This window comes from Ovis canadensis, chromosome 5, assembly GCF_042477335.2.
Source record: "Ovis canadensis isolate MfBH-ARS-UI-01 breed Bighorn chromosome 5, ARS-UI_OviCan_v2, whole genome shotgun sequence".
NCBI lineage: Eukaryota > Metazoa > Chordata > Mammalia > Artiodactyla > Bovidae > Ovis > Ovis canadensis.
The window spans coordinates 26037075-26061116 of record NC_091249.1 but is presented as its reverse complement, the minus strand read 5'-3'; the positions used below and the strand labels follow the sequence as shown (position 1 = coordinate 26061116).

At 42.8% G+C, this 24042-nt stretch overlaps 1 protein-coding gene across 1 annotated transcript; it reads left to right on the top strand.

Annotated features, from left to right (window-relative positions):
• The first annotated feature begins 1200 nt into the window (after positions 1-1200).
• Positions 1201-23821, top strand: LOC138440885 (zinc finger protein 709-like). The gene is made up of 4 exons (XM_069590966.1): positions 1201-1320; positions 21092-21218; positions 21421-21481; positions 21846-23821. The coding sequence occupies exons 1-4, from the start codon at positions 1318-1320 to the stop codon at positions 23254-23256; spliced, it is 1602 nt and encodes a 533-aa protein (XP_069447067.1). The 5' UTR covers positions 1201-1317; the 3' UTR covers positions 23257-23821.
• The last annotated feature ends 221 nt before the right edge of the window (positions 23822-24042 follow it).

Here is a 24042-nt window from a genome sequence, read left to right as displayed (position 1 = left end):
ATGTCTGAAAGTATCTTGTCCAGGATCTGGATGCCAGGTTCTTTTATAGAGTCAGACAGAGAGAAGCAATGAGGAATTAAAGTCAAAAGGCAGAACAAGAGGGAGATGTAATAAGGAAGTAAAGTAAGAAGGGTCTTCAGTAAAACATCTCCAGGAAGGGCCAGCCTTTGGAAGAGTGTGTTAAACTCTTCTTTTTGTTGTAATTATTCACAGGTAGGGAGGGTCAGATTATGTCTCTAAGACATAAAAACTAAGATCCTTTAGTTTAACAGGTAGAGGTGCAGGGTCCTCTGAGGCAGGCTATTCTGTATGGTTGTAATTATAAAAGCAACAAAAAGCACGTCAAAAAAAACCCAGTTCCAACATGGAGTCAGAACTGGCTTCTCTCTGCAACAATAAGACCCTTTTGTTACAGTGTGGCCCTGTGTTGGGGTGTTGGACTGCACCCTGCAGGTTCGCAAGCTCAATAATTGCCAAGACCAAAGAAAGAGTCTAGATTCAGTGACAGAGGCATCAATGCTTATCTTACACATCTGAAGCAAAAGGGTCAGATGTCAGGCAGGAAAAGTTATACATTAAATTGGGTGGGAATAACCAGCTATAGAGAAAAATTGACCTCAAATTGGCTCATCAGTTGTCAAGGAAACCAGCAGAGGCATGCACCCCTCAACACCCCTTTGATGAAGTGTGCAAGTGGAGATATTCTGATCAAAAGAGTAGAACAATCAGTAGCCTGGGGCAACTCAGTGCCTAGGCTCTAAGATATAGAGGAAGGAGCAGTCATGTGAGTAGGTTTACTGGTAGGTGTACCAGGCGTACTGGTGTACCAGGTATACTGGTAGGGGATGCACATGCTCTGTTTTTGGAAACTCAATGAGAAATTCCCCGCCCTCACGTGTGCACAAAGAGCTGGGCGAATACGAGATAGGCCGCTCCAGGCTTGCAAAAACTTGTTTCCAAGTAACCGCGTCGGGCTGGGTCAGTTTTCTGCTCCACCCACTGCCCTCAGCGCGGGTCTGGGCGCCTCTTGGGGAGTTGGCCGAGGAAGCTAGCTCCCTAGAGACACAAGTCCTTCTGTCCAGCTGTCACTCAAGTACTAGGAGGTGCAGCTTTGAGAACTGTCCAATCAGGGGCGCCGCTTGGGCAGGTAGGTGGGGCGACGCACCGCTTCGGCTCCGTTTTCACTCCCTCTGGCTCGGCTAGTGATCCGGTTTCCCACCTCTCAGAGACGCTAGCGGCACTGCCTCAGAGTCTGTCTTGTTGTGACCTGCTGTGGGAGTCATAGGAAGGACTCAGGGAGACCCAGGAAACCTAGAAATGGTGAGTGTGCGTTATCCGGGTGCAGAGTTGGAGCGAGAGGCGAGGAGGCGTTGGTTGGAGTGGATCCGAACCAGCTGTGGTTGTGTCGGGCCTCCCCGCTGTCAACCCCGGAGCCTGCGGACCCGAGGGGCGTTGCTCCGACCTCAGTCTCCTCCGTCCGGTCGCGTGGGGGGCGGGGCCGGCGGCCAGGACCCCGGGCGTCCTGTACAGTCACTGCGCGCCCCGACTTCGGCCCCGACCCCGCAGCCCCGCGTCCTCCCCAGACTGTGTTGTGACCCCCGGGGAGGATTGTCAGGGGACCCTCGTGACTCGGTCTACGTAGTTCGTGCGTGGGAAGAGCTCTGGTGTGTGGGGTCTCCAGTCCCTGACTTCTTCCCAGGGGTCACCCGTTTTCTCTTGTTTTGCAGTTATTTGAGTACCAAGAGTCTCAAGTCTACGCCCCTGTCCGCTCAAGCTTAGCTTTTCCTAGGGCTGGCAGTGAGTTCCCTAAATTTTCGGAGTTCACCCTGCCTCCCCAAGGCCAAATTCCCTCTCAGATTCACAGTATCATTATCAACTATTTGTCCTCCGTGGTGCATTTCAAACAGACGCAGTGTTTTAACTGTTTATCATTTTCCTCCCAGAGCCTTAGATGGCTCTTTTTTCCATTTTTTTGTCTGTGGATGTTTTCCACTAGAAGAAAGCAAAAAATTACCACTTGAAACTACTTTGTTCAACAGTTTGGTGCCTCTCCTCCCAGACTCTTTCCTGGGCACAGACATCTAATGTGTGGAAGTTCCTTTTAAAACTTTCCTGGGTCATGTGTCCTGTCGGGGTTAGCCCTACTTTAAAGATTTAAAGATTGTCACCTTTAAAAGATTTATTCACATATTTAAATGCCATTTTTTCAATCAGAGTAAAATGCATTTAATCAATACAGCTTAAAAGATAGTATAACATATTTCCCAAGAGGCAAAAGAGGTGAATTTTAGGGGTAAAAAATTCCAGGATTACATTTCATTTAAAAAATTTTGTTCTGCTGTTTTTTTCTCCCCTGAAGCATGTGTAGTAAGTTCCTCAGGACTATTCTTTACTTTTAGGTGATTTCAGATGAAATTCTCTGGTTGTGTGGTATCTGCTTAGATGTCCAGACCAAGTGTTCAGGTGTGATTATTTACAAACCTATTTCTCACTGTAAAAATAATCACCGACTGACATCTTTTTTTTTTCCTGAAAGGAGTAAATATTTCAGGTTTTCTGGTTGAACTAGTGAAAATGCCCTACAATTTTCTTTCCTCCTTTCCACATAAATGATAGGTTTAAATTGTGTTGCTGGATTGTTCAAACACTAAGTTTGTGTCCATTGAAACATCAAGCATGTTCCAAAGATACTCCAGTGCAGAGCAGAGGCCTATAGTCAGTGATCCATGCCAAGGCTCCTCCTGTAAAGAAAATGATCTGCAGATCCAGTTATTCTTTTTGGGAAGCAGCTCCCACTCCCCGCCCCGGCAGGTGTCTTATGTGTTCGCACCCGCAATGGAAGGAGACTTTATACTGAGAGATGCTACAGAGCCCTGGAAAGCTGAGGATGCAACTGCACACAGTGGTGAGGACTGATTTCATTTCTGAGGTTGGAGGCCTAAAATTTTCCTGTGCGAATTCAATCCCTGAATTGGGAAGAGCCCCTGGAGAAGGAAATGGCAACCCACTCCAGTATTCTTGCCTGGAGAATCCCATAGACAGAGGAGCCTGGCAGTCTACAGTCCATGGGGTCACAAAAGAGTCGGACACTGTGGACGCAAAACTCGGAACTTCAGTTTTGCGTTCGCAGTGTAGGTACACTGTGTAATTTATGCACATTGAAAGAGGCCGTTATTATCATGTCTTCTGTGTTGCGGACAAAGGGTTTATGAGTTTGGGTCAGAATCTTAAACTGAATCAGACATAGAGTTTCCTCAGCTGTGAGGCTAGAACCTAGTAGAGTCTGTGCTTCCCTGTTTTTGGGACCTGGGAGAGCATGTACAGCCTAGAATTCATTCTTGTGGCTCCTCAACTGTCCCTACCCTTCTTCTCCAGTGACTAACCTGCTCTAAGAACTATATCTTAGACCCCAAGTCTGGGAATTTGATCATCTTTCTGAAAGTGTATTTTTCTTCTGAACTGTAGCAAGAAGGCTGCTGCTGCTGCTAAGTCGCTTCAGTCGTGTCCGACTCTGTGCGACCCTATAGACGGCAGCTCACCAGGCTCCCCCGTCCCTGGGATTCTCCAGGCAAGAACACTGGAGTGGGTTGCCATTTCCTTCTCCAGTGCATGAAAGTGAAAAGTGAAAGTGAGGTCGCTCAGTCGTGTACCCACTCTAGCGACCCCATGGACTGCAGCCTACCAGGCTCCTCCATCCATGGGATTTTCCAGGCAGGAGTACTGGAGTGGGGTGCCATTCCTTATCTGTTTTGATACCAGTATTTTCTCTTTGTTTTTTTTTAATTACTTTCATGACAATTTTTAAGCCAGAAGTGTTGTGTATACCAAATTAAAACACTGTTTTTTTGACTCTATATGAGAGACAGCAAAAGAGACACACGTATGAAGAACAGTCTTTTGGACTCTGTGGGAGAAGGCGAGAGTGGGATGATTTGAGAGGGTAGCATTGAAACGTGTATATTATCATATGTGAAGTGGATCGCTGGTCCAGGTTCAATGCATGAGACAGGGTGCTCAGGGCTGGTGCACTGGGATGACCCTAGGAGATGGGATGGGAAGGAAGGTGGGAGGGGGTTTTCTGGATGGAGAACATATGGGTACCCGTGGCTGATTCATGGCAAAAACCACTACAATATTGTAAAGTAATTAGCCTCCAATTAAAATAAATAAATTTTTTTAATTAAAAGTTTTTTTAATGGTGATTTATAGCAGAATAAATTATTTTATAAAATTAATATGTCCTTTTTTAAATTAATTATTTGGCCACACCACATGGCATGGGGTATCTTAGTTCCTGGACTAGGGATCAAACCCATACCCCCTGCATTGGAAGTGTGCAGTCTTAACCACTGGACTGCCAGGGAAGTTCCTAATATGTTTTTAAAACTATATAATTTCTCCTGATGGATACATGTATATGTATGGCTGAGTCCCTTCACTGTTCACCTGAAACTATCACAAATTGTTAATCAGCTTATACCCCAATAGAAAATAAAAAGTTTAAAAAGAACTTTACCATTTCTCCTTTTCCTCCTGCAAGTTCTCCAGGTTTATTGCATCAGGGAGGTTGTATGTGTGTGTGTGAGAGAGAGGTGGTGCTCCTTTGTTCTGGGATTGATCCGAAGCCGGGTAGAGTTCCAGTGCACGAAAAACTACAGTTCTGCCGTAAGGAAATTTAATAAGCCAATTCAATTTCCAAGCACTTTTCAAAAATTGTTAAATTTTCACATAAATACTTGAATCTCAAAATCAGTCATTTCAAATGTATGTTTCTTTCTTAGCTAAATGTTGCAGTCCTTTGATTCTAGTTTCCATTAGCTTTGGGGATTTTAATGTGTAAGTTACTTGAGAGATACGATGTGAGTAAAGCAAGAAAATTCTGAAACCAACTAGAATTTTGCTCCATTAAGGCAAAGAGAGCCTCAGTATGAGATGGGTGTGTTTAAGTGCTCAAATGTTTTTTCCATTAAAAAAATTATTATACAATTTTTAAAGGTTATACTCCATTTACAGTTACTACAAAATACTGGCTATATTCCCCATGATGTATGATATATCCCTGTACACTGTCTTACAACCAAATTGTTTGTGACTCCCAGTTCCCTACACTTGCATTGCCCCCATCAACCACTAGTTTTTTTTCTGTATCTGTGAGTCTGCTTCTTTTTTGTAATATTCACTAGTTTGTTGTGTTTCTTAGATTCCACATGTAAGTGATGTCATAAAGTATTTATCTTTCTCTGTCTGACTTACTTCACTTAGCATAATGCCCTCCTGTCCCTAGACATTTAGAAGGCCATACTATTCCTAAAGCAAATGAATTCTTGTTTTAATGAATGTGAGGGAAAAGCCATTGAATTTATATTTTTGTTGATATAAAGAAAACACTTTAAAGCTTATATACATCTTTTAAGTCTGTTTCTGGTTTAATTCCAAACCCCTAATATTTTATATTATGCCACTTATTCCTGAAAATATCCCTAGTATGAAATTTAGTGGAGGGACAAACTATAATGTTCTTATCCTTTTAGTTAGAAGGGGATTTGTAAATCTTTTATGGTGTGCAGTTTTATATCTGTTAACATTTAAAGGATTAAATCTTGGAGTGGTTTCCTATGTAGAAAAATGAAGATTAATTTTAAAAAGCAAAACTCAATTTAAAATAATGATAAGCATAGGAAAATAAGATGTATATCAGTTTCTCTCCTGATTTTAAATAATGCATGTGAAGGTTAAAAATATTTCTAAAATGGGAAACTAGCTTAGGACTCCTAGCCCGCATGTCCTCCTCCACTCCTGTGCTCTTACTCCACCCATGCACAAATACCCAGTTATAATTACTTCTTGATCATCCTGTCGATGTTTCTTTAAGTGGAAACAAGCCAGTGCAGATGCATGTTTTTCTTACCTGGGTTTGATTCTTGTAATGAGTAGTCAGGTTCCACATACTTGATGTTTGACTAGTACTGAAAGATAAGCCTCACCACTCCCATATTTCCCCTAGTACGTCTTACGTGGACAGGCTGATAAGAAAGCCTGGGGGCTCCTGCTCTGTGAGCTGCCGGTTGCTTGTGCCCTGTGCTGCCCTGTGTGGCATTATTGACCCCCACCAAACCTGGGTTCTATATACAGAGGACACCAAGTTGACAGTGTGTGTTAATTCCTTGTCCTGTGGGAGCAGAATGAGGATGGGACCCTCCTAGTGATCCTTAGTCCATGGCTTGGATGGAACCTGTCTGTGTTTTAGTGTAGGTGTGACCGAGGCTGGGTTCACCCAGACCTTGGAGGGGAGGGATCTTTGGGGGTTACTTGGCTGATTATATCCTGTGAATGAGGTAAACCCCTCAGATGATCACTCTGAAAAGATTATTTCAGAGAGAAAGAGAAGAGAGAGTAAAGGCAGCCAGTAGGTGGCAGGCTGAGTCCATTCCTAATACCAGAGGGCTCACAGGACCCTTCAGTACCTCTGCTGTTTCTGCACCTGCTAGAAGCACCTGCAACAAAGATACTGACCTTCTGAGTTAGGTGGGCAACACCTATAGCCTCACTGTGGCACAGAAAAGGGGTTAATTTAAACCAATCTAAGCCTGGGGTACTTAATTTCTATAACGTAATCAGTTGTCATGAAGGAGGCCTCTGACCCTGATGGCACTGGTGTGAGGCTCTCTAGAGGAAAAAAATTATCAATGTTAGGGTAGAAAGGACACTCTCTCCCTCAGAGTATATCCAGTGACCTAAAATGCAAAACAAAGAAAGACTGGAGGGAGAGAACCAGAGAAAAAAAGTACTGAAAGAAAGGACTACAGTTTCATTCAATTGTAAATCCAAAATATGCTGGAAGAATTTCCATAGCAAAAATATAGAAGGGGCCTGCCTGACTTTTGGTCCTCTGTAATACGAATTTAAATTAATATTAACATCCCCTGTATGCTGCTAAGTCACTTCAGTCGTGTCCGACTCTGTGCAACCCCGTAGACGGCAGCCCACCAGGCTCCGCCATCCCTGGGATTCTACAGGCAAGAACACTGGAATGGGTTGCCATTTCCTTCTCCAGTGCATGAAAGTGAAAACTGAAAGTGAAGTCACTGAGTCGTGTCCAACTCTCAGCGATCCCATGGACTGCAGCCCACTAGGCTCCTCCATCCATGGGACTTTCCAGGCAAGAGTACTGGAGTGGGGTGCCATTGCCTTCTCCATATTTAAGCAGTTTACCTCATCATCTGAGGGGAATGACTGAATAGAGTATAAAGGACAAATAGGTATACTTTGCCTTCAGCAGCAGAACTCTCTTCTTGCCTAAATTTCTCATGGTTGTATCACTCATTGTCCCAAAATATCCCATAGTGAGCAGGGAAGCTCTGAACCCATGATTCATTTTGTCTTCTACTTCCAAATTGGCAAGACAAAATAAGAGTCCACAAACATTACCCAACAGTTAAATTCATTAATATGGCCTGATTTAAAGTTTTAAACAGGGCCTTGAATGTGGTAATCCAAGGACGAAAGAGCAAATAAAACTAAGGAGGGTCTTGGAATGCAGGAACAGAAAAGCCAGTTGCTTATTGTCCTTCCCTCCTCCATGTTGTAACTGTTAACGGATTTCAGGTCTTCCTGAGCAATATAACCTGTTTTCCCTCCTACCTCACAGGGAGAAGTTATTTGCCTTACTCTTACCCCACCCAGAATACGTACCTCATCCAATCAGCAAATGACCCCTATCCCACCCCTTGTACCCTGGGTATAAAAGTATACTAAGGACTCCTGTTCAACGTTGGTTCTCCCTTGAGCTGGCCTGCTGTTCTAACAGCACCTCCCACTCTAATAAACTTCATTTCCTTCTCATTCTGCCTCATGTCTGAAAATTCTTTTCCAACCCGCACATGGACCACGACATTGAATTATATTGAAAAACATTATAAAGAAACATATTAAGGGAGAAGTGATAGCCCCCAATTTTCTCCTTTAATAGCCTTATTTGATCTGTCCTTAAACCTGGAAAGAATGAATGATACCTCATAGTGGATTACAACAACCTTGAGCTGTGGTTATATCAGATTAGCCCCTATTCCTAGCCCCTATCATTGTGGAAATTACTTACTTCTTCCACTCAGTAAACATCTTGCTCTCACAGACTTGATAAGTCTGTTCTGTTGGGTATCTATTTCAACATTCTCTCAGCTGCAGAGGCCTTCCCCTCTGAAGGGACATCTTTATCTGATTACCCTCAGAGAACCTCAGCGGTCTTGCCATCCCACAGTCTCTGCAGGAAGATTTGAACTGCATGCACTTTGCTTCAGGAACACAGGTATGACATCACACTAAGGACATCTTCCTCTGAGCACATTCATTTCATTTTCATTCAGAATACACAAATATGGAAAAAAGGATCTTGCAGAAAGTGTATGGGCCGTTAACCAATGTAATGTGAGACCCTTAGTCAAGTTTCTGTATGTTTTTCAGTAATCAACTGCTCCCTCCTTTACAATGTGAAGAAATATTTGTAGTCGTTCTCAGCACCCACAAGGCCTACTAGGTTGTTTTGGTGTTGGGGAGACAACATATTCCTTATTTAGGAATTTTACTTGAGCCCATTTTTACTATTACTTGGAAATTTCCCCTCACCTTGAGAGCACCCCTGCTACAGAAGGCTCTGGACTGTGTTTAAATGACCATACAACAGGCACTCCTGCTAGTTCCCTTGGAGTCTCCCTCAGTATAGAGGATACGATGGCTTCCTCTTATGCCTCCTACAGTGACCCATGATGGCCTTAAGCTGTCTATAGTCTTCTGGTGCGAAGAACTGCCTTAGAAGTGCAATTATCACCATGTACTAGGTTCTCTTGAAAACTGAGACTCTCACAAGTGTAATAGAATGCAGTGAGCATAGCCCTTAGCGCACAGCCCTTAGCACACAGCCATTGCTGTGCTTGTCATTACTGCTCACCCTGTTACCAGGCAACAGGTTGCTCAGCATTTGGTTGGTACCTCAGTGGGCCTCGCCTACCAGCAACCAATTGTGGATGAGCAACCATTAGTAGTCCTGCTCAGTCATTGGTCAGCACTGCAGAGGGCCCTGCCCACAAGTAACAAACTGTCAAGGGACCACTAGGGAAGGAATTTTGGGGGGCTCCAAAATCACTGCAGATGCTGACTTTCCTGGGAAGGAAAGTTATGACCAACTTAGATAGCATATTCAAAAGCAGAGACATTACTTTGCCAACAAAGGTCCGTCTAGTCAAGGCTATGGTTTTTCCAGTGGTCACGTATGGATGTGAGAGTTGGACTGTGAAGAAAGCTGAGCGCCAAAGAATTGATACTTTTGAACTGTGGTGTTGGAGAAGACTCTTGAGAGTCCCTTGGACTGCAAGGAGATCCAACCAGTCCATTCTAAAGGAGATCAGCCCTGGGTGTTCTTTGGAAGGAATGATGCTAAAGCTGAAACTCCAGTACTTTGGCCACCTCATGCGAAGAGTTGACTCATTGGAAAAGATTCTGATGCTGGGAGGGATTGGGGGCAGGAGGAAAAGGGGATGACAGAGGATGAGATGGCTGGATGGCATCACCGACTCGATGGATATGAGTTTGCGTGAACTCCAGGAGTTGGTGATGGACAGGTAGACCTGGCGTGCTGCAATTCTTGGGGTTGCAAAGAGTCAGATACGACTGAGCGACTGAACTGAACTGAGGGAAGGAATTCCCTTATTGACAGTTTGTTACTTGTGGGCAGGGCCCTCTGCAGTGGTGACCAATAACTGAGCAGGAAAATCCCATGGATGGAGGAGCCTGGTAGGCTGAAGTCCATGGGGTCGCAAAGAGTCGGACACGACTGAGCGACTTCACTTTCACTTTTCACTTTCCTGCATTGGAGAAGGAAATGGCAACCCACTCCAGTGTTCTTGCCTAGAGAATCCCAGGGACGGGGGAGCCTGGTGGGCTGCCGTCTATGGGGTCACACAGAGTCGAACACGACTGAAGTGACTTAGCAGCAGCAGGGAAGGAATTCAGGCTTCCCTGGTGACTCAGATAGTAAAGAATCTACCTGCAATGCCAGAGACCTGAGTTGGATCCCTGGCTGAGGAAGATCCCCTGGAGAAGGGAATGGCTACTCACCCAGTATTCTTGCCTGAAGAACTCCATGGACAGAAGGGCCTGGCGGGCTACTGTCCATGGAGTCAGAGAGTCGAATGTGACTCAGCAACTAACTTAGAGAAGGAATTCAGCCATCTGTCTGTGGTATGGTGGTCATCAGATGGAGAGTGAGGTAAGAGGTGGATCCTGGCCTTCTCCTGGAAGCCCTTCAGCTCACTGGGCCTTGGGCCAACAGGTGAGCTGGGGCCCAGGGAACAGGCTGGAGGCTGTGTCCTGTGGGGCTCCAACTGTTGTTCAGTCACTCAGTCGTGTCCAACTACAGCCATCCAACCATCTCATCCTCTGTCATCCACTTCTCCTGCCTTCAATCTTTCCCAGCATCAAGGTCTTTTCTAACGAGTTGGTTCTTCGCATCAGGTGGCCAAAGTATTGGAGTTTCAGCTTCAGCATCAGTCCTTCCAGTGAATATTCAGGACTGATTTCCTTAGGATGGACTAGTTGGATCTGCTTGCAGTTCAAGGGACTCTCAAGAGTCTTCTCCAACACCACAGTTCAAAAGCATCAATTCTTTGGTGCTCAGCCTTCTTTGTGGTCCAGCTCTCACCTCCATACATGACCACTGGAAAAACCATAGCTTTGACTAGACGGACTTTTGTTGGCAAAGTAATGTCTCTGCTTTTTAATACACTGTCTAGATTTGTCATAGTTCTTTTTCCAAGGAGCAAGAGTCTTTTAATTTCATGGCTGAAGTCACCATCTGCATTGATTTTGGAGCCAAAAAAAAATAAAGTCTGTTACTGTTTTGATTGTTTACCCATTTTTTGCCATGAAGTAATGGGACTGGATTCCGTGATTGTAGTTTTTTGAATGTTGAATTTTAAGCCAGCTGTTTCACTCTTCTCTTTCACCTTCATCAAGAGCCTCTTTAGTTCCTCTTCGCTTCCTACCATAAAGTTGGTGTCATCTGCATATCTGAAGTTATTGATATTTCTCCCGGCAATCTTGATTCCAGCTTGTGCTTCATCTCCCCTGGCATGGTGTACTCTGCATGTAAGTTAAATAAGCAGGGTGACAATATACAGCCTTGACATATTCCTTTCCCAGTTTTGAACCAGTCCATTTTTCCATGTCTGGTTCTAACTGTTGCTTCTTGACCTGCATACAGGTTTCTCAGGAGGCAGGTAACATGGTCTGGTATTCCCATCTCCTTAAGAATTTTCCACAGATTGTTGTGATCCACACAGACTAAGGCTTTAGCATAGTCAATGAACCAGATGTTTTTCTGGAATTCTTTTTCTATAAAACAACAGATGTCGGCAATTTGATTGCTGGTTCCTCTGCCTTTTCTAAATCCAGCTTGAACATCTGAAAGTTCTTGCTTCACATACTGTTAAAGCCTAACTAGGAGAATTTTGAGCATTATTTTGCTAGCATGTGAAATGAGTACAGTTGTGCAGTAGTTTGAACATTCTTTGGCATTGCCCTTCTTTGGGGTTGGAATGAAAACTGACCTTTTCCAGTCCTGTGGCCACTGCTGAGTTTGCCAAATTTGCTGGCATATTGAGTGCCACGCTTTCACAGCATCACATTTTAGGGTTTGAAATAGCTCACCTGGAATTCCATCAATTCCACTAGCTTTGTTCATAGTGATGCTTCCTAAAGTCCACTTGGCTTCACACTCCAAGATGTCTGGCTGTAGGTAAGTGATCACGACATCGTGGTTATCAGAGTCATTAAGTTCTTTTTTGTATAGTTCTGTGTATTCTTGCCACCTCTTCCTAATATCTTCTGCTTCTGTTAGGTCCATACCGTTTCTGTCCTTTATAGTACCCATCTTTGCATGAAATATTCCCTTGTTCTCTATTTTCTTGAAGAGATCTCTAGTCTTTTCCATTATTGTTTTCCTCTGTTTCTTTGCATTGTTCACTTAGGAAGGCTTTCTTATCTCTCTTTGCTATCCTTTGGAAATCTACATTCAGATGGATATATCTTTCTTTTTCTCCTTTGCCTTTTGCTTCTCTCTTTTTCTCAGATATTTGTAAGGCCTCCTCCAACAACCATTTTGCCTTCTTGCATTTCTTTTTTTGGCAATGGTTTTGATCACCACCTCTTGTTCAGTGTTATGAACCTCCATCCGTAGTTCTTCAGACACTTTGTCTATCAGATCTAGTCCCATGAATCTATCTGGTGGGGCTCCAGAGCCCTCACTAAAGCCACTCACTAAAGCTAGTCTTGGCCCAGGCCTTGAGGCAGCAGTGAACCTCTCCCACCTCCTAGCCTCTGTGACCTAATAGTAGCAGTGGCAGTCTGCCTGGGTCACAGTCTGTGGGACCTTGTCTCCCCCTTATTTGGGGCAGCCTGAGGGCCATTGGGTTCTGTGCCTGGCTCCCTCAGTGATGACATCCGGGCAGCCTGGGAACCTGGCCCAAAGCTGCCAACTGAGATCTACCTCCTCTTAGCCAGGACCAGGACCCCAGAGGGTGAAAGCTTTGCCTTGGGACCTTGCTCTTTCTTGTCAGAAGAAAGAATAACATTCATTTGGTAGAGATTTACAAGAAGATTGTTGCCTGATCGTGACCTAACTTCAGGAACAAAGGATCTGACACCAAGAAGTTTGTAACAACTAATCATGCCTCTCCCTCACCTTTCTTATAAAAGGGCTTTGCTGAAAGCTTTTAGTAAGTTTGGGGTTCTTGAGCCACCCATCTCTTTGCATAGCTCTGTAATAAACTTTTCTCTGTTCCAAACTCCAGTGTTTTAGTATTGTTTGGCCTCACTATGCATCAGGCACTCAGACTTGCGTTTTTCGAGAACATAAGCACTGAGCAGGAGGAGGAAATGGCACGCCACCCCTGTACTCTTGCCTGGAGGATCCCGTGGACAGAGAAGCCTGGTAGGCTGCAGTCCATGGGATCACTAAGAGTCGGACACGACTGAGCGACTTCACTTTCGCTTTTCGCTTTCATGCATTGGAGAAGGAAATGGCAACCCACTCTGGTGTTCTTGCATGGAGAATCCCAGGGACAGAGGAGCCTGGTGGGCTACCATCTATGGGGTCGCACAGAATTGGACACGACTGAAGCGACTTAGCAGCAGCAGCAAGCACTGAGCATGTGATCCTCTGCTGAGCTGCTCATTATGGCTGTGACCTTGGAAACAGCACCCCATCGGGTCAGCATGCTTACCAACACCTCCATGTGACATGATGGTGTCACATCTGTCCTCGCCTGAGTCTCCTGCAGAAGGAGGCCTCGTCTACTCATTCCCTTAAAAGTTGCTGCAGTGTTGGGAAAGGTCCCCATTCTCCCAGATGGAGTCTTACCTGGGGTTAATTGAAGGCACAGTTTTGGGATGTATGCATGACTGTAAGGAAGACAATATACATTCCTGCAGGACAAGTTCAGAAGACAATTGCTGCTCTTCATCCCTTATTTGTGATATCCCTGATTAAAAATCCAAACCCCAGGGTCACACAGCTACCCAAACATCAGGCGCTTATCTTGATACTGGCCCAAAACTGGCCTTATCTACTTGTATTCACAGATTCATGGACAGTTGTCTAAGAGTTGCCCCCTTTGTAGTAAAAGAACTTTAAGAACCTCTGAACTCAATAGATAACCCAAAATACAAATCAAGGTAATACTTTTTAAATATATATATATATATTTGTTTTGGGCTATATCGGGTCTTAGTTGCAGCACATGGTATCTTCATTGCATCAGGTAGGATCTTTCTTTGCAATGTGTGGGCTCAGTAGGTGTGTGGAATCTTAGTTCCATGACCAGGAATTGAACTCATGTCCCACACATTGCTCGGCAGATGCTTTGCTTAACCACTGGACCACCAGGGAAGTCACAAGGTAACACTCTTCTGTACGTGTACTGCTGCTGCTGCTGCTGCTGCTAAGTCACTTCAGTCGTGTCCGACTCTGTGTGACCCCAGAGACGGCAGCCCACCAGGCTCCCCCGTCCCTGGGATTCTCCAGGCAAGAACACTGGAGTGGGTTGCCATTTCCTTCTCCAGTGCATGAAAGTGAAAAGTGAAAGTGAAGTCACTTAGTTGTGTCCGACTCTTAGCGACCCCATGGACTGCAGCCCACCAGGCTCCTCCATCCATGGGATTTTCCAGGCAAGAGTACTGGAGTGGGGTGCCATTGCCTTCTCCGGTACATGTACTAGGTCCACTATTCACGGTCTTGCCAGGACACTTCTCATCCACATTAGAGTTCTAGAGATGTTGATAGTAACCATGGCACTTCTCAGAATATGCTATGCAGTTCTGTCCAACAGGGCATTCAGTGGAAGTTTCACCTCGCTTACTGGTCTTAAGCTCATGGAACACCATGCCGCCTTATTGAATAAATGCAAATCAGTTGGCTGAAAGGTTTCCTGTTTCAGTCATCGGTCACTCATCAGGGATAATGAGTTTGTCTTCATCTTTTTTTTTTTTTTTCTAGTACACTTCAGTTTTTTTAGGGCAGTTTTAGTGTATAGGAAAATTGATTAGGAAGCATAGAGAAATGTATCAGAAAGTATACATAACCCCTCTGCATCCACAGTTTGCACTATATTGTTTTTTATTTCTTATTTGACTGTGGTAGATTTGTTAAACTTGCTCAGCAAATAGCATTGTTTGTTATCATAAATGGATGTTGGTTGGTGTCAAATCCTTTTTCATGCTGATTTCTCCTTTTATTTCTGATGTTAGTAATTTCTGTTTTCTTTATTCATTGTCTTGACTGGCTGTTTATCATTTTATTAAATTAATATTTTCAAAGGATTACCTTTGGGGTTTGAAAATTAGAAGAGTGTTTTTTTCTTTCAAAACTTGAAATACAAGGAGACCTCAAATGGAGGGTTCTGTTCAGGACCACTGTAGTAAAGTAAGTCACACTTATTATTTGGTTTCCCAGTGCATATAAAAGTTATGTTTCTACTATATCATAGCCTATTAAGTATGCAGTAGCATTATATCGGAGAAGGCAGTGGCAACCCACTCCAGTACTCTTGCCTGGAAAATCCCATGGGTGGAGGAGCCTGGTAGGCTGCAGTCCATGGGGTCGCTAAGGGTCGGACATGACTGAGCGACTTCATTTTCACTTTTCACTTTCACGCACTGGAGAAGGAAATAGCAGCCCACTCCAGTGTTCTTGCCTGGAGAATCCCAGGGACAAGGGAGCCTGGTGGGCTGCCATCTATGGGGTTGCACAGAGTCGGACACGACTGAAGTGACTTAGCAGCAGCAGCAGCAGCATTATATCTAAAAAGCAATTTGTATAGCTCAGTTTAAAAACTTGATTACTAAAAAATGTTAACCATCATCTGGCAATGTACGGTTTCCACAAACTACAGTGAAACACAGTAAAATGAAGTATGCCTGTATAGAATTTGAATCCACTCTCTTCTTCCTTGCATGGTTTCTGAAAACATGTCTGATTTAATTCAAATCTTTTTTTCTCTGTGCAAATCAAAACTACAATTAGGTACCACCTCATACCAGTCAGAATGACCATTGTTAAAGAGACTACAAATAAAAAGTGCTAGAGAGGATGTGGAGAACTGGGAACCCTCCTCCGCTGTTGCTAGGAATGTAAATTGGTGCAGCCTCTATGGAAAACAGTATGGAGGTTCCTCAGAAACACTAGCAATAGAGTTGTTATATGAGCAACCAATCCAAATCCTGAGCATATAACCAAACAAAACTATAAATAGAAAAGATACATGCACCCCTATGTCCATAGCAATAGTATTCACAATAGCCAAGACGTGGAAACAAATGTCCATATACAAATGAATGGACATTGTGCATATATACACACACAATGCAATATTATTCAGTCATAAAGAAAGAATAAATAATGCCATTTGCGGCAACATGGACCTAGAGGTTATCATACTGAGTAAAGTAAGTTATCGATGTAAGTTTCGATGGATCATCGAAAAAGCAAGAGAGCTCCAGAAAAACATCTCTTTCTGCCTTATTGGCTATGCCAAAGCCTTTGACTGTGTGGATCACAATAAACTGTGGAAAATTCTGAGAGAGATGAAAATACCAGACCACCTGACCTGCCTCTTGAGAAACCTGTATGCAGGTCAGGAAGCATCAGTTAGAACTGGACATGGAACAGCACACTGGTTCCAAATAGGAAAAGGAGTATGTCAAGGCTGTATATTGTCACCCTGCTTATTTAACTTATATGCAGAGTACATCATGAGAAACGCTGGGCTGGAGGAAGCACAAGCTGGAATCAAGATTGCCGGGAGGAATATCAATCACCTCAGATATGCAGATAACACCACCCTTATGGCAGAAAGTGAAGAAGAACTAAAGAGCCTCTTGATGAAAGTGAAAGAGCAGAGTGAAAAAGTTGGCTTAAAGCTCAATATTCAGAAAACTAAGATCATGGCATCCGGTCCCATCACTTCATGGCAGATAAATGGGGAAACAGTGGCTGACTTTATTTTTCTGGGCTCCAAAATCACTGCAGATGGCGATTGCAGCAATGAAATTAAAAGACGCTTACTCCTGGGAAGGAAAGTTATGACCAACCTAGATAGCATATTAAAAAACAGAGACATTATTTTGCCAACAAAGGTCCATCTAGTCAAGGCTATGGTTTTTCCAGTGGTCATGTATGGATGTGAGAGTTGGACTTTAAAGAAAGCTGAGCACCAAAGAATTGGTGCCTTTGAACTGTGGCGTTGGAGAAGACTTGAGCGTCCCTTGGACTGCAAGGAAATCCAGCCAGTGCATCCTAAAGGAGATCAGTCCTGGATGTTCATTGGAAGGACTGATGTTGAAGCTGAAACTCCAGTACTTTGGCCACCTGATACAAAGAGCTGACTCATTGGAAAAGACCCTGATGCTGGGAAAGATTGAGGTCAGGAGAAGGGGACAACAGAAGATGAGATGGTTGGTTGGCATCATCGACTTGATAGACATGGGTGTGGGTGGACTCCGGGAGTTGGTGATGGACAGGGAGGCCTGGCGTGCTGTGATTCATGGGGTCACAAAGAGTCGGACACGACTGAGTGACTGAACTGAACTGAACTGAAACTAAGTCAGAAAGAAAAAAGACAAATATCATATGATATCACTTATATGTGGAATCTAAAATATGACACAAATGAACTTATCTATGAAACAGAAACAGAGTCATGGATACAGAGAACAAACTTGTGATGGCTAAGGGGGAGAGAAAGTGGAGACAGATAAATTGGGAGTTAGGGATTAGCAGATGCAAGCTATTATATATAGAATCGGCAAACAGCAAGATCCTACTCTATAGCACAACGAACTGTATTCAGTATCCTGTAATCAACCATTGTGGCTATGCTGGTAAAGAATCCGCCTGCAATGTGGGAGACCTGGGTTTGGTCCCTGGGTTGGGAAAATCCCCTGGAGAAGGGAAAGGCTACCCACTCCAGTATTCTGGCCTAGAGAATTCCATGGACTCTATAGTCCATGCGGTTGCAAAGAGTCGGACATGATTGAGCAACTTTCACTTTCCAATCAACCAGAATGGAAAGGAATATGGAAAGGAATGTATCTGTATAACTGATTCACTTTGCTATACAGCAGAAATTAACACAACATTGTAAATAAACTATACTTAAAAGTAAATTTTTAAAAATCTGTGTAAACTAAGGTGTTTCTTTTTCAATATACTCTTTCTTCAGTTTCAATATGAAATACTTGGGTGTGCATTTTCTTTTTTTATAATTTTATTTTTATTTATTTATTTTTGGCTGTGCTGGGTCTTTGTTGCTGTGCAGGCTTTCTCTAGTTGTGGCAAGCGGGGGTTTCTCTTGTCACAGAGCACAGACTCCGGAGTGCCTGGACTTCAGTGTTTGTGGCTTGTAGGCTTAGTAGTTGCAGTTCTTGGGCTCTGGTACACAGGTTTAATAGTTGTGGTGCATGGGCTTAGTTGCTACAAGGCATGTGGGATCTTCCCAGATCAGGAATCGAACTGGAGTCTCCTGTACTGGCAGCCAGACTCTTTACAGAGTGTTTTCTGAACTTCTGCATTTGTGGTTTGCCATCAATGACTTTTTAAAAATATTTGTTTGGTTTTGGCCCCATTGGGTCTTAGTTGGGATCCATTGCTTCAGCACACAAATTCTCCAGGTGTGGCACACAGGCTAATTGTGGCCCTCCGGCTACATAGTGGGTGGACTTCAGTAGTTGTGGCAAGTGGGCCCTCCAGCTGCTGTGCATGGCTTAGCGGCCCTGAAGCATGTAGGATCCTAGTTCCTGACCAGGGATCCAGCTCTTGAACCCCTGCATTGCAAAGTGGATTCCCAACCACTGGACCACCAAGGAAGTCCCCAGGCCTTGTATCTTTATTTTCTCTTTCTCAATTTTGGAAACAGTGGTTTTCCTGTGACATCAATGCTCTGACAGATCTAAGAAGAGTTATTGATTTCAAATGTTTTCAAGTTTTTTCTATGAAGTTGGGAATGGCATCCAAGTGCTTTAAAATATTTATTTATTTATTTAGGTAACCTCAGATCTCAGTCATGGTGCACAGAATCTTTGTCGTGTCATGCAGGATCTTTTGTTGCAGTGCTTGGACTCCCTCTGGTTATGGCGCCTGGGCTCAGTTGTGGCACACAGGCTTAGTTGCTTCAAGACATGTGGGATCTTAGACACTGGGCAGTGATCCAATCTGCGTCCCCTGCACTGCAAAGTGAATTCTTAACCACTGGACCACCAGGGAAGTCCCCCAAGTTCCTTAAATACCAGACCCAAAACCAGAGTTCTCTAACTCCCATTTTTTATGGTGGACTGCTATTAACTTTAAAGCCTCATTCCCCCTACCCATTTCTTTTTTTTTCCCCCATAGGTTTAATGGGTTTAATAAGTTTACCCCTGCAGTTCCTATTTTCAGTACCCAGTATTCCTTTGAAATACCAGACAGACCCAGCAGTGGCCAACAGTCACGTGTAGCCCTCTAGAGTTTAAAAGTTCAGGTTCTCTGAGCATTCCGTGTTGCAGTGGCACTTGTCCAAAATTTGTACCTCCCTATTGTTGGGGGAGCTTTAAATGTACCAGTGGAAAAAGCTTTTTTGTCTTCATGGGGAAGAAAGAAAATCATTCCTCAAACCCAGCAGATCTAGCTGTGAGGTCTTTCCTCCTGTCCCATCTCTTGTGTGTGTGTGTGTGTGTGTGTGTGTGCTTTTGTTTTTGTTTTTGTTTTTTGCAGTGGAGCAAGAGACCAAAATCTAACTTGAGTTGCAAGAAACAAGACAGTGATGGCTGGCTATAAAGGGAGTGACCAGGAGCAGTGGAGTCTCCTATACCTTCCACATCTAATATTTGTGCTTCACAGAAAAACAAAAATAACAGGTCCACAAAATACAACAGCTAGAATTACAAAACTCTGTTCATACAAGGGCAGTGGAAGTGGGAGGGGAAATGGCACAGGGAGAGAGTATTCAAGTCAGTTCAGGCACGGGGCTGGCAAATGCTAGAAAAAAAGCGGCAGAAAAACCTGTGGTCCTTTCAGACTCACCAGTGTTTAAAATCCATACTGATCTCAAGAAGAGTCTGCCTTACGTGCACCAGAGGAAAAATCCAGATTCCTCAGAGAGAAGGGAATGTATGCAGGGCCCTTCCTCTCATTTCTCTTTGACCCACACCTCTACATAGTTGTAAGAGTGCCGTGGTGCTCCTTTCTATTGGCAGTAACAAGACGTTAAGCCTTCATAAGATCCTGTTCTTGTGTGTGAACCCAAATCCACCCCCAAATATTTAAAAAAACCCAAGCTCCTTTGTCTCTTAAGGCATTTCCTGACTGCTGGAGAAGCAGGCCTTACTTTCCCCGGAGACCTCAATTATGGGAAGTAAACCCTTTCATACGCTATTGGCACTGTGTGCTGTCATCAGCGAAGGGATTCATATGTTCAGTGGTCAAGCCATCATACTTCTGTAGACCAGATAGGAGTTTGGGAATTAGAGAACTTGGAAGAACAGCCTCTAGAATGGCTGGTTTTGAAACCACTTCTTCCTGCAGTTTGAAAACAGATTTTATGGTTGTTTGGAGGAAAGCACTGCTGAATCCTTCATTATATTTTAAGGTCAAATTACCATGAATCCATTGTGATTTTCAATGAATACTCTTGCAGTCTGCAGCTCTTTACCTGTTACTCAAGATCAGCAAAGCACAGGGCACAGTGTTCTGGTTCTGCCATAAAGAGTGCTTCTGGCATATTATCCCACTTTGTGTGACTTTCTGTGCCTCTGAGCAGCCCCAGGGTGCATGAGTATAGGGAATTTGTGGTCTAAGTTGTGACATCTTCTTCCTGGTATCTGAGCTGTAAATACCAAGTAACTTTCAAGTCCATAAAATCAGAGAGAGAAAGGGAGAGCTGAGCCTGTGGTAAATATAACACAAGTTAAAAGCAATACAGCCTGGTAGTCGGGCTATTTTCATTCCACCAGCTACATCACTGTACTATTTCTAAAAACCTGGAACTTAAGGACTAAATAGCCAGTTGGATCTTATTGAAAGCTGGATTTCTACTTGTCCTGGACACTCATGTTTGGTGATAGGCATAGAAGTAAAAGTTTCTAGTTCTTCACCATGTTTTTACTTAGTAAAATCTTATGTAAATTTCACCCTCTGCCTCTTGGAGTGCTGTAAATAGTGGGTAGTAAGGGAGAGGGAAGAGTTTTCCTCACAAGGAATCCATGATCTTAAAATGATAATATTTGTTTCATGTGTGTAGCATTTCTGTCATTTCCCAACATGTGTAGACCCTGCGATGAGACAGAAATAATATCTGATACGATCACAACAAACTGTATAAATAATTTGCATGTTTTCATGATGCTGTTAAACTTATAAGGAAGTAAGTGTGGACAGAGAGTAAGTTTCTCGTAATCAAGTCAGAGAGGTGACAGACTCATACGTAAAATGAGTCTTCATATAAATGGTGTATAGATGTCCAGGGCTGTTAGTCTCACACATCCTCCTATACACACATTTGGGATGCTTTAGGACTCAGTGACCTTTGAGGATGTGGCTGTGAACTTCACCCTGGAAGAATGGGCTTTCCTGGATCCTTCACAAAAGAAGCTCTATAGAGATGTGATGCGGGAAACCTTGAGGAACCTGGTCTCAATAGGTGAGGATGACAACTTGCCTTTATTTTGTTAATTAGTAACAACAAGTGTTTCTTGCTTATTGTTCCAAGATATTAAATGTGGAAATGCAGGATGTTGCTAAATAAAACTAGGCAAGGTCACAGCCAACAATGGGTATAGAATCTAGTCATTTTTCTATAACTAATAATATTTTGGAATCATTTTCCTTGATCTGCAATTTAGGAGAAAAATGGGAAGATCATGACATTGAAGATCAGTACAAAAGTCAGGGGAGAAAATTAAGGTAAGTCATACCCACAATATAATATAGCACCTCATGTGAGTATTCTGTTATGTTATACAATTTTAAAAGGAGGAAATAACTAGTGCTCCAAATTTAGTTATTGGAAAATTTTCACCAAAATTACTTATGTGACATAGATGTTCAGTGTTTACAAAATAGTTCAACACTTTAAATAAATTCTCTTTGTGAATTGTCACTGTTTTGATGATTGCAAGAGCATTTCTTATAATAAACTTGAAACCATTCAGACAAGGCATAAAACCTACACTATTGCTATAAGTGATAAAAATGTACTTCAAATATAAAATTGTTAATAAAGAACTCATTAATAATGTACTCCTTGTTTGTTTGTTTGTTTCCACAGAAGTCATGTAGTAGAAAGACTCTGTGAAAGTAAAGAGGGTAGTCAATGTGGAGAAAACTTCAGCATTATTCCAAACCTCAGTCTGAACAAGAAAACTAATAGAATGAAACCACGTGAATGCAGTGTATGTGGAAAAGTGTTTACACGTCATTCATCCCTTAAGAGACATATGAGTTATCACACTGAACGTAAACCACCTGAGTATCAGAAATATGGAGAGAAGCCATATAGATGTAAAGAATGTGGTAAAGCCTTTGGCTATATCCAATTTTTAGAGACCCATGAGAAAAATCACAATCGAGAGAAAAAATATAAATGTGAGGAATGTGGGAAAGCGTTCCATTCCCGTGCATCCTTTCAAGCACATGAAAGAATCCACACAGGAGAAAAACCCTATGAATGTAAGGAATGTGGGGAGGCCTTCATGTGGAGCACAGGGTTTCGAAGACACATGGTAACACACACTGGAAATGCTTCATATACATGTAAGAAATGTGGGAAAGCTTTTAATTGTTCCTCTTCATTGCGAACACATGAAACAACCCACAGTGAAAAGAAACCCTATCAGTGTAAGCAATGTGGAAAATTCCTTAGATATTATCATACTTTTAGAACACATCAAAGGACTCACACTGGTGAGAAACCCTATGAATGTAAGCAGTGTGGTAAAGCCTTCAGTTGTCCTAGTTCTTTTCGGAAACATGAAAGAATTCATACTGGGGAAAAGCCTTATGAATGTAAGGCATGTGGGAGAACCTTCAGAGGTCTCTCAAGCCTTCGAGCACACATGATCACTCACACTGGCGATGGCCCTTATAAATGTCAGGAATGTGAGAGAGCCTTCATTTCTCCTAGTTCCTTTCGAATACATCAAAGGATTCACACTGGAGAGAAACCCTATGAATGTGAACAATGTGGTAAAGCTTTCAATTACTACAATTCCTTACAGTCACACAGAAGAACTCATACTGGAGAGAAGCCCTATGAATGCAAGGAATGTGGGAAAACCCTCTCCCATCAGCAAACCTTAAAAATACACATGCGGCTGCACACTGGAGAGAAACCCTATGAATGTAAACAGTGTGGTAAAGCCTTCAGATATTACCCTTCCTTTCACAAACACAAACGAATTCATACTGGAGGGAAACCCTTCGAATGCAAACAGTGTGGTAAAGCCTTCAGTCATTACAATTCCTTACAATCACATGGAAGAACTCACACTGGAGAGAAACCCTACAAATGCAAAGAATGTGGGAAAGCCCTCTCCCATCACCAAACCTTGAGAGTACACATGAGGCTGCACACTGGAGAGAAACCCTACGAATGCTCACAGTGCGGTAGAGCTTTCAGATATTACACTTCCTTCCAAAAGCACAAACGAATTCACACTGAGAAGAAATTTTATGAATAAGGAATACAGAGAAGCCTTTAGTCAACCAACTTCACTTTGAAAATGTTAAAGAAGCCACACTGGAGAGAAAGCCTATCAGTGTAAACAAGATAGGAAAACCTTAAGATATTTTCAAAGTTTGCAAACACATGAAAGGATTCCCATAGAAGAGAAACCTTGTAAACAATGTGGGAAATCCTGCAAAAATTATACCTCCTTAGAAATGCATGAAAGAATTCATACTGAAGAGAAACCTTGTGACTGTAAAGGATATGGAAAAGCCTTCAGATGTTACCAGAGGTTTTTATTTATTTTTGATGACTTGAAAAAGATCAGAGTGGACGGAGTATGGTAAAGCCTTCATTTGTCACAAACCATTTGAAGAGAGCGCACACTGGAAAGATACTCTATAATGTAAAAAAAAGTCAGAAAACTTTCAGTCATTCCAATTCCAAAAGAATGAAAGGGCTCACTGGACAAAAACTGAGTTAAACAGTTTTGGAAAGATTTCAATGAGCCCACATCTTTACATGTAAAAACTCACATTGGAAAGAAATATAAGTAATATGAGAAAGCTTGATGAAAATTAATCTATGTGTAATCCTTCAGAAGAAAAAGTTGTTATTAAAGTTGGAAATACATTGTGTTTATCAATCCTCTTTCTTAAAGTGCACTATTGGACAGTGAATTTCTAGTAATTACTCTCAGAAATGAATATGAGGGGAGATGACTCTGTAAGTCATGTTTCCACAGTGGTACATAAAATTAATAGAGCTTTTTCTTTAAATCAGTTATATTTTCTCTTTG

What these genes read in the sequence shown, in the direction of transcription:
- LOC138440885 (XM_069590966.1), top strand. An exon ending in GAGGAACCTGGTCTCAATAG is followed by an intron (nt 21,219 to 21,420) that starts GTGAGGATGACA and finishes TCTGCAATTTAG; the next exon opens with GAGAAAAATGGGAAGATCAT. An exon ending in AGTCAGGGGAGAAAATTAAG is followed by an intron (nt 21,482 to 21,845) that starts GTAAGTCATACC and finishes TTGTTTCCACAG; the next exon opens with AAGTCATGTAGTAGAAAGAC.